Here is a 17,500-nt window from a genome sequence, read left to right on the forward strand (position 1 = left end):
CTGTAATATTGCAATATTTTCTGGTAAAATTATTACTTTTTTATGTAAAATAATGACTTTTTAAATGCAAAATTTAAATTTGTCATATCAAATTCGGACTTGTAACACAATATTGCCAATGGTTTTTATTGTTCTTGTGAAACAGTGACATTTTTTGACTAAAATTATTACTTTTGTCATCATTTTGCCAAGTAAAATGGTCCCTAGTGTGTGAATGTGAGTGTGAATGTTGTCTGTCTATCTGTGTTGGCCCTGCGATGAGGTGGCGACTTGTCCAGGGTGTACCCCGCCTTCCGCCTGAATGCAGTTGAGAGAGGCTCCAGCGACCCCAAATGGGACAAGCGGTAGTGGACGGATGGATTATAATGTTGCCAAAATGTTCAAGTTTTCTCATAAAATTGTGACTTTTGTTGTGTAAAATTACGACTCTTTTCATAAAGTTGCCAACATTTTCAGCTTTTCTTGTAAAATTGCGACGGTTATTGAGTAAAATTCCAACTTTTATCATAATATTGCACAAATGTTCACTTTTTCCTGTAAAATTTTGACTTGCTTTGAGTAAAAGTACGACTTTTATTATAACACTGCCAAAATTCAATTTTTTTCTTGTGAAATTGTGACCTTTTTCTTGTGAAATTCCAACTCATTTTTTAGAACAAGCTTTTATATATTTACATAGCATATGTATTATTAATGTTGTAAATACAAATCTTTATATATCTAGAAAGGGTGGTCCTAAAAAGGTAGGCATTTTTCGAAGGTCTCAAGACGGTAGCAAATACAAGAATGTATTTGCTTTCAGCTTTTCTTGTAAAATTGCGACGGTTATTGAGTAAAACTACAAATGTTATCATAATATTGCACAAATTTTCAGTTTTTTCTGTAAAATTTTTACTTGCTTGAGTAAAATTACGACTTTTATTACAACACTGCCAAAATTTGATATTTTTCTTGTGAAATAGTGACCTTTTTCTTGTGAAATTCCAACTCATTTTTCACAACAAGCTTTTTTATATTTGCATAGTATGTATATATCATTAATGTTGTAAATAAAAATCTTTATATATCTAGAAAGGGTGGTCCTAAAAAGGTAGGCGTTTTTCGGAGGTCTCAAGACTGTGTAGCAAATAAAAGAATGTATTTGCTTTCAGCTTTTCTTGTAAAATTGCGACGGTTATTGAGTAACACTACAAATTTTATCATAATATTGCACAAATTATCACTTTTTCCTGTAAAATTTTGACTTGCTTTGAGTAAAATTACGACTTTTATTATAACACTGCCAAAATTCGACTTTTTTCTTGTGAAATTGTGACCTTTTTCTTGTGAAATTCCTACTCATTTTTCACAACAAGCTTTTATGTATTTACATATTATGTATGTATCATTAATGTTGTAAATATTAATATGGAGAAATATAACCTTAGAGGAGAAAATAATTTAAAACATTTTTATGCACGTACAACACTTAAAACTTTTAGCATATCAGTATGTGGAATCAAATTATGGAATGGATTAAGTAAAGAAGTTAAAAATTGTACTGATATGATCCAGTTTAAGAGGTTGTTCAAAATAATAGTGCTTACAAAGTACAAAGAAGAATAATTATGAGAAATACTTCCAACCTTATTGAAACTAAGATATTCTTCATCTCAGTATGTTAATAATGACTGAATTAATTAATTACATATTATAAAACTGTTGTATATACTAATTCATAGATGTTATTTTATTATATAAAAAGGTCAGTAAATGATTCTATATAATTGTAAACGCTTTGAAGTGGGAAAGGGGTAGGATTAAATAAGCTTTGCTTCTTCCTACTCCTTTTCGGGCATGATGTAAAATGAAATGATATGAAATTGTGTGATGTATTATGATGTAAGTGTGTTCATGTTCGAAATAAACTAAAGAAAGAAAAAGAAAATACAATACATCTAGAAAGGGTGGTCCTAAAAAGGTAGGCGTTTTTCGGAGGTCTCAAGACGGTAGAAAATACAAGAATGTATTTGCTTTCAGCTTTTCTTGTAAAATTGCGACGGTTATTGAGTAACACTACAAATTTTATCATAATATTGCAAAAATTTTCACTTTTTCCTGTAAAATTTTGACTTGCTTTGAGTAAAATTACGAGTTTTATTATAACACTGCCAAAAATTTGACGTTTTTCTGCGAAATTGTGACCTTTTTTGTGTGAAATTGTGACCTTTTTCATGTGAAATTCCAACTAATTTTTCAGAACAAGATTTTATATATTTACATAGTATGTATGTATCATTAATGTTGTAAATACAAATCTTTTTGTATCTAGAAAGGGTGGCCCTTAAAAGGTAGGCATTTTTCGGAAGTCTCCAGACGGTAGCAAATACAAGAATGTATGTGTGTGTGTGCGTGGAAAGGGGGGTGTGGGGAAGGGGGTAAAGGGGTTGGACTTCCAGCAGCCAATCAGATTGCCGTCCGAGGTGTCTGCGCTTGGTTGTAGTTTATATAGGCGATGTTTTACTACGACGGTACATTTAAACCCAAGTCAGTGGCGTGGACACACCAGGAAGGACACACAAAATTACAACAAAAAAAAATAAAATTTTGGGACATGTCTCACGTCCAACTGTCCAGCATCGCCATGGAGAGGCTGGTGGCCCGGAGGACCTTCCCCCTCCACAAGCGCACCAGCGTCTGCCGGAACCTCTTCGGACCGGTGGACCACGACGAGCTGAGCCGGGAGCGGAGCGTCAAACTGCGGGAGATTTTAGAGCGCGACCGGCAGCGGTGGAACTTTAATTTCGAGGCCGACACCCCGCTGGTTGGGGACTACCAGTGGGAGGAGGTGCCCTCGGACAAGGCCCCGGCCTTCTACCAGGGAGCGGAGGTGCCGACGCCCGTCAAGCAGCGGCCGGAGGGCGGCGTGTCGGAGCGCCTGGCCGCGCCCGAAGGAAGCGACGCGGCACCGGGGGAGGTCAACCAGGAGAACCGCGCTGACAAGCTCAACTCCTGGCGACTGGCCCTGCCATCCAGGGCGCAGTGCGGGGGGCGCAAGAGGCCCACGGCCGAGGACAACAACACACGCATCACAGGTACGTTTAGTGCGCGTCTGAAGCGGACTCGGAGCGTCATGGTTCACTTCCGTGCTGAAAACCACTTTGTCTCTTCGCAGACTTCTTCGTGAAGAGAAAGAAACCCGCGGAGAGAAAGTCTGCGGACTTGAACCATCAACCTTTGGAGCAAACTCCCACCAAGAGGATCCGTTGAAGGTACTGATCCATTTTCATATTTACACTTTTATCTCATGTTGGTATGATTCATTGTGGTGCGCAGAGCAATTGTTTTGAGCTTTATTTTGAAAGTAATAACGGTTTACTATACACTTTTTACCCTCCATTATTCTTAAAAACGTTCATTTTTCATTAAGTCATCGTATTTTGTTTTATTCTGAAAAGCATCACGAGTTACTATATTCGGGACTACTCCATTAGGTAATTGGTCTCTGTTTTATTTTGAAAATGATTATTTACTATTTATTAACTATTTGTGCATTCACCACAAAAGGTCATCAGACTTTTATTTTATTTAAATGTTTTTTTTTTTACTATGTACTGTTACTATTTACTATCAAATGTGAGTAAGTTTCGTTGTACTTTGAAAATCCGGATTTTTGATGAGATCAAATTGGATAGAGACTTCATTTGTCTTCAAAAATGAATTTAAAAGGTTCACAATTTACAGGATTGAAATAGTAAATCCGGATTTTCAAAAGAAAATCAACTTTAATGGTCTAATAACAATATTGATTTTCAAAATAAAACCAAGTCAAATGACTCAATGTGTAAGATCTACTCTCGTAATAATGCTTTTCAGAATAAAACAAAGTCCACCCAAGGGAGTATCCTTAACAGATTAGAGTAGTAATGGTTTTGAGGGGAAAAAAGGGAGTAGCCTTAATAGAACAAATATTAGTGAAGTTTTTCAAAATAAAACAAAACCCACCGACCATAGTACCTATAGTATTTTCTTTAGCCTTATAGTTAATAAGGATTTTCAAAATAAAACAAAGTCCACCCAAGGGAGTATCCTTAAAAGAGTAGAGTAGTAATGGTTTTGAGGGGAAAAAAAGGGAGTAGCATTAATAGACTAAATATTAGTGACGTTTTTCAAAATAAAACAAAGCCCACCGACCATAGTACCTGTAGTATTTTCTTTAACGTTATAGTTAATAATTGTTTTCAAAAGAAAACAAAGTCCACTGACTTTAAGCTCTACTTTAGTCTTAGTGATTTTCAAAATAAAACAAAGTTCACCTAAGTAAATACTACTAATGGTTTTCAAAAAGGGGGGATAGCTTTGATAGAGTAAATAGAGTCAAACAAAGCCCACTGCCCTTCTATAGTACATATTTTACACCTAATATAGTATCGCATGTATATTTTCATTGGATTTGCATTAATTAGGAAAACAAACAAACATTACTATTAACAATTTATAGTCATGTTTTTTTATCGCAGTGTTTTATGGTTCATTGATGTTTTTCCTGGCTTTATTTTGAAAGGATTTAACACGTCAAAAAGCAAAGGCAGGGTGATCTCAGGGGATGGGGGTGGTGCGTGTGCGTGTGTGAAAGGGAGGGGGAGGGGGGAGTTGTAGCGATAGTAAGTGGGGGAGGGGGAGTCTCGGATTTGGCGGGAAGAGAAAAAAAAAAAGGGCGACGCCCCAATGCTGAGCTTGCATCCTGGCCAGCAGGACGCGGATTGTTTTCCTCCTGCAGGAAACTCATCTGTTCCCCGCACTTCTCTCCTCCAGGTTGGACTTTTTCCCCCCCTTCTTCCTCGTTGCACTACTTTGCTCGGCGGAAGGACGAGGAGAGAAAAGGTGCAGGCCTACGGTGTAGATGCCGCCTCCTCCCCGGGCCAGGAGCGGACGACAGCGGGCTGACTTAACACCGGCCGGCGGCTCCCACGGAGCGGCGCGGAGCCCCCCGAAAAACCCACCGGACCAACCACCACCGGACTCTCAGGACTGTTTTGTTTTTGTTTTTATGGTGGAGGGGAGGAAGCCTTTTTCTATCCAGCACAAATGTAGCATTCATTGTTTGCTGACTCAGCAGTGTTAAATGTTTTAACATCTGTGCAATCCTTGAAAGAAAAAAAAAAAAATGTCTACACTGGCCAAAAGTGTACAGCTTTATATTTCCTCCTGTTAATGTATATTTTCTAAGATTATTTTAACTTATAATTTATTTATGTTGCTTTTTTTGTTATTTTATTGTCTCACTTCCTGGCTGGTGTATTTGCAATCATGTAGCTTCCTGTGTAGCGTACACTATTATTGTTGTTGTTTTTTGTCTCTGAGCCATTTTGTTTGTGTCTGATAACAAGCAGAAGATGAGAATAAAATAAAAAACATGTTTTTGTACCCCCAATTCCGCTTTTGTGTTCGTGCTTTTTCCTCAGGTGGCGTCTTTATGTACCTTGCGGGGGTGGGGGAGGGGTGCGTGGAGATTTGAGCAGCGTGGCAGCTGCGGGGGATACATAGGCTGGGATTTAAAGGCCCTTTGGCCCTCTATAGAAGCGGCAGCTGCCTTTGGATCCCCGCTTTGTCCGCAGCCGAGACTCCACCGCATGCAGCCCGCACTCAACGAGCCCCCCGAAAAGACCCACTCGCACGCACACATACTGTGGACACACACCGGGCGTGGGGGCCACCTGCCAGAGCTGGAAAGAGGAAACCTCAAGTGTTTTTGTTGTTGTTGTTGTTGTAATTGTGGCCTCCTTTTGACGCAGGTCGTACTTTGCAAGGTTACGCCAAGTTGAAAGAAGACTAATTCAAACAAGACTGGTGGACATTTTTTTTTTAAATTTTTTGCTTAACATGCTTATTTTCCACCCAAAATTGATCATTCTGACCGAATAAATAGACTTAAAACCTAAATATCCACTGTATTAGACATTTATGTTTGGCTTAACAGTTTTTGTTGTGTAACTCATAAGAAATAGACTAAATATATATATATTTTTTTGTTTATTAAAACCAAAAATCAAAAAATGTGTAATAGAAAATAAATATGACTAAAAACAAATGTCCACATTTTTTTTTCAAAATGTGTAACTCAGACAAAATAAATAGTCTAAAAATAATGTTCTCTGCAGTCGACATCTTTTTACTTAAAAGGCTATCCATCCATTTCCTACCACTTGTCCCTTTCGGGGTCATGGCTAATCAAAAAAATAATAATAAAAAATGTGTAACTGACAAAATAAAAGCAAAACAAAAATGTCCACTACAGTGGACATTTTTGTTTCACTTAAGACTCCTTTTCCCCCCCAAATGTGTAACTCAGACAAAATAAATAGACTAAAACGAAATGTTCTCTACAGTTGACATCTTTGTTTTACTTAAAAGGCTATCCATCCATTTCCTACCACTTGTCCCTTTCGGGGTCATGGCTAATTAAAAAAAAAATAATAAAAAATGTGTAACTGACAAAATAAAACCAAAACAAAAATGTCCACTACAGTGGACATTTTTGTTTCACTTAAGACTCCTTTTCCCCCCCAAATGTGTAACTCAGACAAAATAAATAGACTAAAACGAAATGTTCTCTACAGTTGACATCTTTGTTTTACTTAAAAGGCTATCCATCCATTTTCTAACACTTGTCCCTTTCGGGGTAATGGCTGATTAAACAAAATTATAAAAAATGTGTAACTGACAAAATAAAACCAAAACAAAAATGTCCACTGCAGTGGACGTTTTGTTTCACTTAACAGACTCACCCCCCCAAATGTGTAACTCTGACAAAATAAATAGACTACAAATAAATGTTCTCTGCAGTCGACATATTTGTTTTACTTAAAAGGCTAATAAAAAAATTTAAAAAATGTGTAACTGACAAAAATAAAACCAGAACAAAAATGTCCACTACAGTGGACATTTTTGTTTCGGTTAACAGGCTCTCTTTTCCCCCCCTTTCAAAATGTGTAACTCAGCGAAAATACATACACTAAAATAAGTATTCTCTGCAGTGGACATCTTTGTTTTACTTAGAATGCTAATTAAAAAAAATGTAAATGACAAAATAAAACCAAAACAAAAATGTCCACTAGGGTGAACATTTTGTTTCGCTTAACAGGCTAATTTCCCCCCCCAAAATATGTAACTCTTGACAAAATAAATAGACTAAAAATAAAAGTTTTCTGCAGTCGACATATTTGTTTTACTTAAAAGGCTAATAAAAAATCAAAAATGTGTAACTGACAAAATAAAACCAAAACAAAAATGTCCACTGTACAGGCTCTCTTTTTTTCCTTTCAAAATGTGTAACTCAGACAAAATAAATACACTAAAGTAAATGCTCTCTGCAGTGAACATCTTTGTTTTACTTAAAATGCTAATAAAAAAAATAAACATTTGTTTTGGTTTTATTTTGTCGGTTCCATTTTTTATTTATTTGCATTTTAAGTAAAAAAAAATATGTCCACTAAAGTGGACATTTTGTTTCGCTTAACAGAATAATTTTTTTTTCCAAAATGTGTAACTAGGACAAAATAATTAAGACTAAAAATAAGTCGACATATTTGTTTTACTTAAAAGGCTAATAAAATACAAATGAAAACATTGTAACTGACAAAATAATACCAAAACAAAAATGTCCACTCCAGTAGACATTTTCTTCCCCAAAATGTGTAACTTTGGCAAAATAAATTAGACTAAAAACAGATGTTATCTGCAGTCGAAATCTTTGTTTTACTTAAAAGGCTAATTAAAAAAAAAAGAAAAAAAAAGTAACTGACAAAATAAAACAAAAATGTCCACTGCAGTGGACGTTTAGTTTTGCTTAACACGCTAATTTTTTCCCCCAAAATGTGTAACTCTGACAAAATAAATAAGACTAAAAATAAATGTTCTCTGCAGTGGACATCTTTGTTTTACCTAAAAGGCTAATTAAAAAAACAAAAAAATGTAACCGACAAAATAAAACCAAAACAAAAATGTCCACTACAGTGGACATTTTGTTTTGCTTAAAAGGCTCTTTTTTTCCCTCCAAAATCTATAACTCTTGACAAAATAAATAAACTAAAAATAAATGTTATCTGCAGTCGAAATCTTTGCTTTACTTAAAAGGCTATTTAAAAAAAAAAAATCGTACCCGACAAAATATTGTGTAAATGATTCGCAAAATGTCCACTACAGTGGACATTTGCTTAACAGGCTAATTTTTTTCTCTAAATGTGTAACTCAGACAGAATAGACTAAAAATGTTATCTGCAGTCGACATATTTGTTTTACTTAAAAGGCTAATTAAAAAAAATCCAAATGTGTAACTGACAAAAAAACAAAACAAAAAGACAAACAAATAAAAAAGAGCCTGTTAAGCGAAACAAAAATGTCCACTAATGTCCACTGTAGTGGACATTTTTGTTTCGCTTAACAGGCTTTTTTTTTTTTTTTCAATATGTGTAACTGACAAAAGATTAAGACTTAAAGCAAATGTGTCCACTGAATGTGTCCACAAAATATGTCCACTGGAGTGGACATATTTTTTTTCCGGAACTAGGTTATAGTTTTTTTTCCAAAATGTGTAACTCTGACAAAATAAACTGAGAATAAATGTCCTCTGCAGTGGACATATTTATCAGCGCACGTCTGCTATCAAACAGAAATATATGAATAATTTAAGTACAAGATCAGGTGCACGAGTGCGTCATTCGTGTGCTGTTCAGCAAACACCTGCAGATAACAAAGACAACGATCCCTCACCCCTGGCCAAATTGGGGGCCCTAAGCAGAATTGGGTTTGAAGGGCCCTCATTACACTTTCTTTCACCCCCTTTTTTTTTTTTTTTAATAGAAAACGTTTTTGTACTTTTTTAATCAGTCATGAATTTAATTTGCTGCAGGTTTTGTCCTAAAACGAATGCAAAATATATATTTTTTGGATAATTCCACCTCAGAAGGGCAGCAGCGGTGATCGGCAGGAGGAAAAGTGTGACAATAACCATAAAACTGGGAATGGGAAACACACGGTAAATACTAAATTATCACTACAATTGAACTAATTCTAAAACAGAATTTAAAAAGAACTTAAATGCTGTGTTGAGCATACAGAGAAGACACTCGCCTCCCTGGCACATATTATATAGTATATTAATAGTTAATACAATTTTTATAGTGGTCACAGTTTGACTCTGGAACAGATCATTTGGGAATTTCAATTGTTTTTTTATTGTATTGTATTTTATTGGCCCTTTTACACTTGTTCAACAGTTAAAATGTGTAGAACGTTACTCAAAAGACTGCAAGTACAGTTGGTCAAACTCACATGATGGTCACAGTTTGACTCTGGAACAGATTAATAAAAAATGTCAGTTGTTTCCTATGTGAATTGTATTTTGTTGGTGTCGAGCTTAACTTCCTTTAACACTTGTATAACAGTTACAATTTGTAAAACGTCATTTAAAAGATGGTGTGTACATTTTTAAAAAGTGACATGATGGTCACAGTTTGACTCTGAAACAGGTTCATTGAAAATATAAATTGTTTCCTATGAATCGTTTGGGAATTTCAATGGTGACTTTCAAATGTGTGAAAGGTTACTCAAAAGATTGTGTGTACAGTTGGTAAAAGTCACATGAGGGTCACAGTTTGACTCTGGAACAGATCATTTGGGAATTTCAATGGTTTCCTATGTGAATTGTATTTTGTTTTAGTTGTGGTTAACTTTCTTTTACACTTGTGTGACACCTAACAATTCTAAAACATAATTTAAAAGATTGCGTGCAGAGTTTGTAAAAGTCACATGATGGTCCCAGCTTGACCTTGGAACATACCATTTGAGGAATTCAATTGTTTTCTTCTTGAATTGTATTTTATTGTTGTCGTGGTTACCTTCCTTTGACACTTGTTTAACAGTTAAAATGTGTAAAATGTTACGCAAAAGACTGCGAGTACAGTTAGTAAATTTCACACGGTGGTCACAGTTTGACTCTGGAACAGCTTAATTGAAATGGTTTTTGTTGTTGTGGTGAACTTCCTTTTACACTTGTGTACAGTTTGTGAAAGTGACACGGAACAGATCATTCGAGGATTTCGATGGTTTCCTATGTTTATAGTATGCGTGTTGTTGCCGTGGTTACCTTATTTGCATGGCAATTGAACATGTTAGGCAGTGAGACGTTCAGTGTATACCAAAATTATTGTTTTATTATTAATATTATTGTCTTATCATACTTGTATGGCACTTACAATATTACACAAAATGTCACTTATTCACTATTTTATTTATTTTTACTAATTTATATGATGCATGCATGCTTTTTTTAAAAATCGTATTTTATTTTTATTGACATCCAGCATCAGACATTCCTATCCATTACAGCATATTCACATACATCATATATCTGTTGTCTGCCCCGAATGTCAAAATATATTTTTTGACATTTACCACCACCCCCCCAAAAAAAGAAATAAACAGCAGAAAAACAAAATAGTATTCGCAAATACATCAATTAAATAAAGATAAAATAAATAATAATACATTATTAATAAAAATAATCAGAAATTAAGTAAAATAATATAAACAGATATATATATATGTATATATATATATATATATATATATATACCGTATATATATATATATATATATATATATATATATACACACATATGGGGAGTAATACTTTTTTATAAATTTTTTAAAGCAGTACAATGGCATGCTTTTTTTAAGCGTGTCCGTGTGTGACGTCAACGGGCCTCGACTGTGCCGCGCCGTCAAAAACGGAGCCTCTCGGTGGCAAGAGTGACTTTGCGGGCTTTACGCCGACATCAGCCGCCAGGGCTTGTTCTGGTTTCCAGCACAAAGCGCTCTCGGCCTCCTTTCTTTGCTTTTTGTTGCCATATGGCAAATCCATGTAGACATAGCCAAGGCCCATTCAGAAGGTCCTGCGTCGGAGAACAAAAGACACTTTGTCTGGCAGCTCCATTGATACCAATGGCCGAAAAAAATATTATAATTAATCCATGGCTATATCCAGCTAATTAACGCCCATATGCCCGCGGGGAGCCGCCAGGGTCATTGAGTGGCGTTTTCAAAATCTCAATAGTTGACATGTTAAAGACAACAGCTGTTGGTGTGTTACTTTAATGAAGTCCCCTCTGCTGGATCCAGGCGCTGCGGTCCCCCACTCAGAGTTAAAGGGGGTCACCGTCCTTTATTCATGCCTTCAGCTGTGCAACTATATTACATTTCCACGTATAAACTGCAGCCTTTGCTGCCAAAGACGCGCTGGATCGGAGCCTTTAAAAGGCCATTTTAGCTACAGCGGGGTGTCTAAAGTACAAAACCCAAAACCAGTGAAGTTGGCACGTTGTGTAAATCGAAAATAAAAACAGAATACAATGTTTTGAAAATCCTTTTCAACTTATATTCAATTGAATAGACTGCAAAGACAAGCTATTTAATGTTCAAACTGAGAAACATATATATATTTTTTTATTTAATAGCAGCAACACATTGCAAAAAAGTTGGCAAAGGGGCGTTTTGGCCTTTCCTTTTAACAACACTCAGTAAACGTTTGGGATCTGAAGAAACTTTTCAGGTGGAATTATTTCCCTTTCCTGCTTGATGTACAGCTTAAGTTGTTCAACAGTCCAGGGTCTTTGTTGTGATATTTTAGGCTTCATAATGCTCCACACATTTTCAATGGGAGACAGGTCTGGACTACAGGCAGGCCAGTCTAGTACCCGCACTCTTTTACTATAAAGCCACGCTGTTGTAACACGTGCCTTGGCATTGTCTTGCTGAAATAAGCAGGGGCGTCCATGATAACGTTGCTTGGATGGCAACATATGTTGCTCCAAAACCTGTACGTACTTTTCAGCATTAATGGTGTCTTCACAGATGTGTAAGTTACCCATGCCTTGGGCACTAATACACCCCCATACCATCACAAATGCTAGCTTTTCAACTTCGCGCCTAAAACAATTCGGATGGCTCTTGTCCTCTTTGTGCCGGAGGACACGTCGTCCACAGTTTCCAAAAACAATTGGAAATGTGGACTCGTCAGACCACAGAACACTTTTCCACTTTGCATCAGTCCATCTTAGATGAGCTCAGGCCCAGCGAAGCCGGCAGCGTTTCTGGGTGTTGTTGATAAATGGCTTTGGCTTTGCATGGTAGAGTTTTAACTTGCACTTACAGATGTAGCGACAAACTGTAGTTACTGACAGTGGTTTTCTGAAGTGTTCCTGAGCCCATGTGGTGATATCCTTTACAGACTGATGTCGTTTTTTGATGCGGTACCGCCTGAGAGATCAAAGGTCACGAGCTTAGCCACTCAACTTTCTCAGTCTTTTTTGCCACTTGTGCCAGCTTTTTGAAACATGTTGCAGGCATCAAATTCCAAATGAGCTAATATTTGCAAAAAATAACAACGTTTTCCAGTTTCTACCAAGTAAGATCAAGATCTAAATGTGTGGAGCCGAGTTATTAACATTTTGTGATCTGTGGCGAATCATTGGAGCAATGTTTGGCGGCAGGCCACGCCCACATCTTATAGCGTTGGCAAAATGTGTTCGCTATTTATCACCTCTATGTGTAGTATTCGTAATTTTAACCGCGACTCATTTGGCCAAAGTCCCTAGGAGGAATTCGTTAAAGTAAGACACTTTTTTTTGCCCAAAAAATGGAAAAAAAACCCATAGGAGCCAAGTTTGGCGCCAAGCCACGCCCACATCTTATGGCATAGGCAAAATTTGTTCGCAATTTATCATTACCTCTATGTGTACTATCTGTATGTGTAGTATTTGTAATTTTAATCGTTACTCACTTGGCCAAAGTCCCTAAGGAGGAGTTCGTTAAAGTAAGACCCCTTTTTTTTGCCAAAAAAATGGCAAAAAAAACATCGGAGCCAAGTTTGGCGCCAGGCCATGCCCACATCTTATGGCGTAGTCAAAATTTGTTCGCAATTTATAATCACCTCTATGTGTAGTTTTCGTAATTTTAACTACAACTCATTTGGCCAAAGTCCTTAGGAGGAATTCGTTAAAGTAAGACCCTTTTTTTTGCCCCAAAAATGGAAAAAAAAACCATACGAGCCAAGTTTGGCGCCAAGCCACGCCCACATCTTATGGCATAGGCAAAATTTGTTCGCAATTTATCATTACCTCTATGTGTACTATCTGTAACATTAACTGCGACTCATTTGGGGAAAGTCCCTAAAAGGAGTTCGTTAAAGTAAGACCCCTTTTTTTGCCCAAAAAATGACGAAAAAAACATCCAAGCAATGTTTGGCCTCAGGCCACACCCACATCTTATAGCACAGGCAACATTTGTTTGCAATTTATAATCACCTATATGTGTAGTATTCGTAATTTTAATCGCAACTCATTTGACCAAAGTCCCTAGGAGGACTTCGTTAAAGTAAGACCCTTTTTTTTTGCCAAAAAATGGAAAAAAAAACTTTGGAGCAAAAGTTGGCGCCAGGCCACGCCCACATCTTATAGCGTGAGCAAAATTAGAAAGCAATTTATCATCACCTCAATGTGTATTATCTGTAACTTTAACCGCGACTCATTTGACCAAAGTCCCTAGGAGGAGTTTGTTAAAGTACAACCCCGTTTTTTGCAGAAAAATAGAAGACGAAAACCAAGATGGCAGACTTTCTGTTCGTTTTCAGGTATGGGTTCCTGAGACTTTTATGTGCGTCCTGTCATGATAGACGTCTCCTGCAATTTTCGTGTTGATTCGTAAACATTTTTTTTTCAAATTTCAAAGATGGCGCTAGGGAGCCAGTTTTGAATTTTTTTTTACCAAGACCCACAAAATATAACATTTTTCAACAGACCTGATGCTTATTCTATGTATTCTATGCATGTAAATAAAAACCCAAAACATCAACATGGCTGCCAAATCTTTCAAATCAAAATTTTTCAGTATGCGGCCCTCTGAGGAAAAATATTTAGACATCCTTGCAAACGCGTAATTATCTTTGTATAATTCGCGACAGCAGCGATGTCTTATTTTCCACACGGGCTGAATGGAGCGCCGTACAGGAAGTGACTTCGACAACTTCATTTGGACCCATTTTGATGGACACAAAGGGAGGAGATGACAGTTTACGTGCGGGCCTCCCTAACCAGCCTACAATGGAATATAATGACCCAAGCAGCTGCCCACGAAGGGAATCGGTCTCACGAGCCCTGACTGACCTTTGCCAGCCGCCAGAATCCAGAAACGCAATATTCTATGTTCTGTCCAATTATTTTATATCTACTGTAACTATGGTCCAGAAAGAACTTGGCTGTCCAAGTACCACCATAATAACCAGCATTAAAATACAGTAGGCCTAAGTACTCAGCTTTTATTTAACAAGTATATTTAATATTTTTGGCCACTCTAACATTAGACACAGTTTGAACAGTAACACCGTGTTTCAATATAGGAAAATAAAACACTGTACTTTAATCAAGTTTTTTTTTTGGCATAGTTTGAGAATCCCTCCTCTTTCTCAATTGCAAAGCAGGCGATAATTGGAGACGGGCTGTTATTTATGGAAGTCGTCATAGACAGTTTGTTTTTAAATATCACACACATTCTGGAGTGCATGAGAAAGTGAAGAGGAAACTGTCACAGTCATTTATGAACAACTATATTGCACAACACAGCAGCGGTATTGGAGGAAAAACTGCTCAGTCAGCATTAAAAGCGCTGATGAGTTCATTCCGGAACTTGAACCTGCGGTCATCCTGCCATCCAGGCTGTTTTTCATCATTGTTCGAAAAATAATAATGAATCAAAATTAATGTTATGGTTTATTGACCTATTGAAGGCCTCGATTACTTCACATCAAATATTCGACTTTGAAATGTTTTTTGGGGGGGAAAATACAGCATATTTTGTGTTTGCTGTGAACAACTACGTTTTCTATGACAAAAGGGCATAAAACAAACAACAACAAAAAGCATACAAAATAATATAACCTTATATTGGAAGAAAATATATGAAGTTGGTCTAGAGCAGGGGTGTCAAACTCATTTTAGTATGAAAAATTTACTCCCAATAACTTAAAAATAAAGACAACTACAGATTGTTTTGATTAAAAATAGAACAAGCACATTCTAATAATGTACAAATCGTAATGTTTTTTTTTTGTATTTTTTACACTTACATGTTGCTGTTAATAGTATTCTACCTTTATTTGTCGTTATTTGTACTTTCTGAATAAATGATGTGATAATGTTCATCAGTCAACTCATTGGTGTTAGTTTTCAATCTATCAAGATAAAAAAATAATATCAAAATCAAATTACAGGATGTTAAAGGCCTACTGAAATGAATTTTTTTTATTTAAACGGGGATAGCAGATCCATTCTATGTGTCATACTTGATCATTTCGCGATATTGCCATATTTTTGCTGAAAGGATTTAGTAGAGAACGACGACGATAAAGATCGCAACTTTTGGTATCTGATAAAAAAAAGCCTTGCCCCTACCGAAAGTAGCGTGACGTAGTCAGTTGAAAGGCTCCTCACATTTTCCTATTGTTTTCAACGCAGCTAGAGCGATTCGGACCGAGAAAGCGACGATTACCCCATTAATTTGAGCGAGGATGAAAGATTTGTGGATGAGGAACGTGAGAGTGAAGGACTAGAATGCAGTGCAAGACATATCTTTTTTCGCTCTGACCGTAACTTAGGTACAAGCTGGCTCATTGGATTCCACACTCTCTCCTTTTTCTATTGTGGATCACGGATTTGTATTTTAAACCACCTCGGATACTATATCCTCTTGAAAATGAGAGTCGAGAACGCGAAATGGACATTCACAGTGACTTTTATCTCCACGACAATACATCGACGAAACACTTTAGCTACGGAGCTAACGTGATAGCATCGTGCTTAACTGCATATAGAAACAAAATAAATAAATCCCCGACTGGAAGGATAGACAGAAGATCAACAATACTATTAAATCAGGGACATGTAAATACACGGTTAATGCTTTCCAGCCTGGCGAAGGTTAACAATGCTGTTGCTAACGACGCCATTGAAGCTAAATTAGCAACCGTACATCACAGAGCTATGCTAAAAACATTAGCTATCCACCTACGCCAGCCAGCCCTCATCTGCTCACCAACACCCGTGCTCACCTGCGTTCCAGCGATCGACGGTGCGACGAAGGACTTCACCCGATCACAGATGCGGTCGGCGAGACAGAGGAAGTTAAGGTGAGTTCGACGGCTAACGCGTCTGCTAGCCATCTCTGTCTTCCTGGTTGTGTTGCTGTAGTCCGCCGCTAATACACCGATCCCACCTACAACTTTCTTCTTTGCAGTCTCCATTGTTCATTAAACAAATTGCAAAAGATTCACCAACACAGATGTCCAGAATACTGTGGAATTTTGAAATGAAAACAGAGCTTTTTTGTATTGTATTCAATACAAAAAAATCCAAACCCTGGACCTGTAACCACACGGTTAATGCTGTCCAGCTTGGCGAAGCCTAGCAATGCTGTTGCTAATGACGCCATTGAAGCTAACTTAGCTACGGGACCTTGACAGAGCTATGCTAAAAACATAAGCTATCCACCTACGCCAGCCAGCCCTCATCTGCTCATCAACACCCGTGCTCACCTGCGTTCCAGCGATCCACGGCGCGACGAAGGACTTCACCCGCTCATCGGTGCGGTCGGCGGCTAGCGTCGGGTAGCGCGTCTGCTATCCAACTCAAAGTCCTCCTGGTTGTGTTGCTGTAGCCAGCCGCTAATACACCGATCCCACCTACAGCTTTCTTCTTTGCTGTCTCCATTGTTCATTAAACAAATTGCAAAACATTCACCAACACAGATGTCCAGAATACTGTGGAATTTTGCGATGAAAACAGACGACTTAAGCTGGCCACCGTGCTATTCCAAAATGTCTGCTTCAACCCGTGACGTCACGCGCAAACGTCATCATACCGAGATGTTTTCAGCCGGATATTTCCCGGGAAATTTAAAATTGCACTTTATAAGTTAACCCGGCCGTATTGGCATGTGTTGCAATGTTAAGATTTCATCATTGATATATAAACTATCAGACTGCATGGTCGGTAGTAGTGGGTTTCTGTAGGCCTTTAAAGACTTAAGCGATGAAAAAAACCCCCATATATATATATTACTTTTTTTTGGGTGCCTGGGACCAAACAAAATATTGTAATGGTTTTGAAAAAGAAAAACATCAAAAATGGGTCCTCACACGCTTTCATTCTTCAGTGTGCGGCCCGAAGTGGAAAAAGTTTGGACACCCCTGCTCTAAACGGCCCGTTTGGAATTTGCTCCTTTCGTGACGTTCTTGACACGTGTGACGTCAGTCGATTGCCCAAACATGGTCGACATTTACCCAAACGTCCTTTAGAAACATCACCACACTTTTAGCCTCATCTGAAGTAAAAAGTGCCTTACTTTTAACTTTTATGATTCGGGGAAGTCTCTTCTAGTGTACAACGATTAGCTCTGCTTCAACTACAAA

General features: G+C 37.4%; 1 protein-coding gene across 3 annotated transcripts in view; it reads left to right on the forward strand.

Annotated features, from left to right (window-relative positions):
* LOC133646886 (cyclin-dependent kinase inhibitor 1B-like) overlaps positions 1-5,405 on the forward strand; it is a 74,208-nt gene extending 68,803 nt beyond the window's left edge. For 2 of the 3 annotated variants that reach the window (XM_062042774.1, XM_062042776.1), the window contains exons 2-4: positions 2,617-3,074; positions 3,155-3,251; positions 4,795-5,405. In XM_062042774.1, coding sequence (XP_061898758.1) covers positions 2,624-3,074; positions 3,155-3,249 — 546 coding nt within the window. In that variant the 5' untranslated portion in view covers positions 2,617-2,623 and the 3' untranslated portion in view covers positions 3,250-3,251; positions 4,795-5,405. Of the gene's footprint in view, positions 1-2,527; positions 3,075-3,154; positions 3,252-4,794 lie in introns of those variants that run through there. The other variant, XM_062042773.1, reaches the window with a different exon arrangement.
* Positions 5,406-17,500: the final 12,095 nt, after the last annotated feature.

Source organism: Entelurus aequoreus, linkage group LG03 (genome assembly GCF_033978785.1).
Source record: "Entelurus aequoreus isolate RoL-2023_Sb linkage group LG03, RoL_Eaeq_v1.1, whole genome shotgun sequence".
NCBI lineage: Eukaryota > Metazoa > Chordata > Actinopteri > Syngnathiformes > Syngnathidae > Entelurus > Entelurus aequoreus.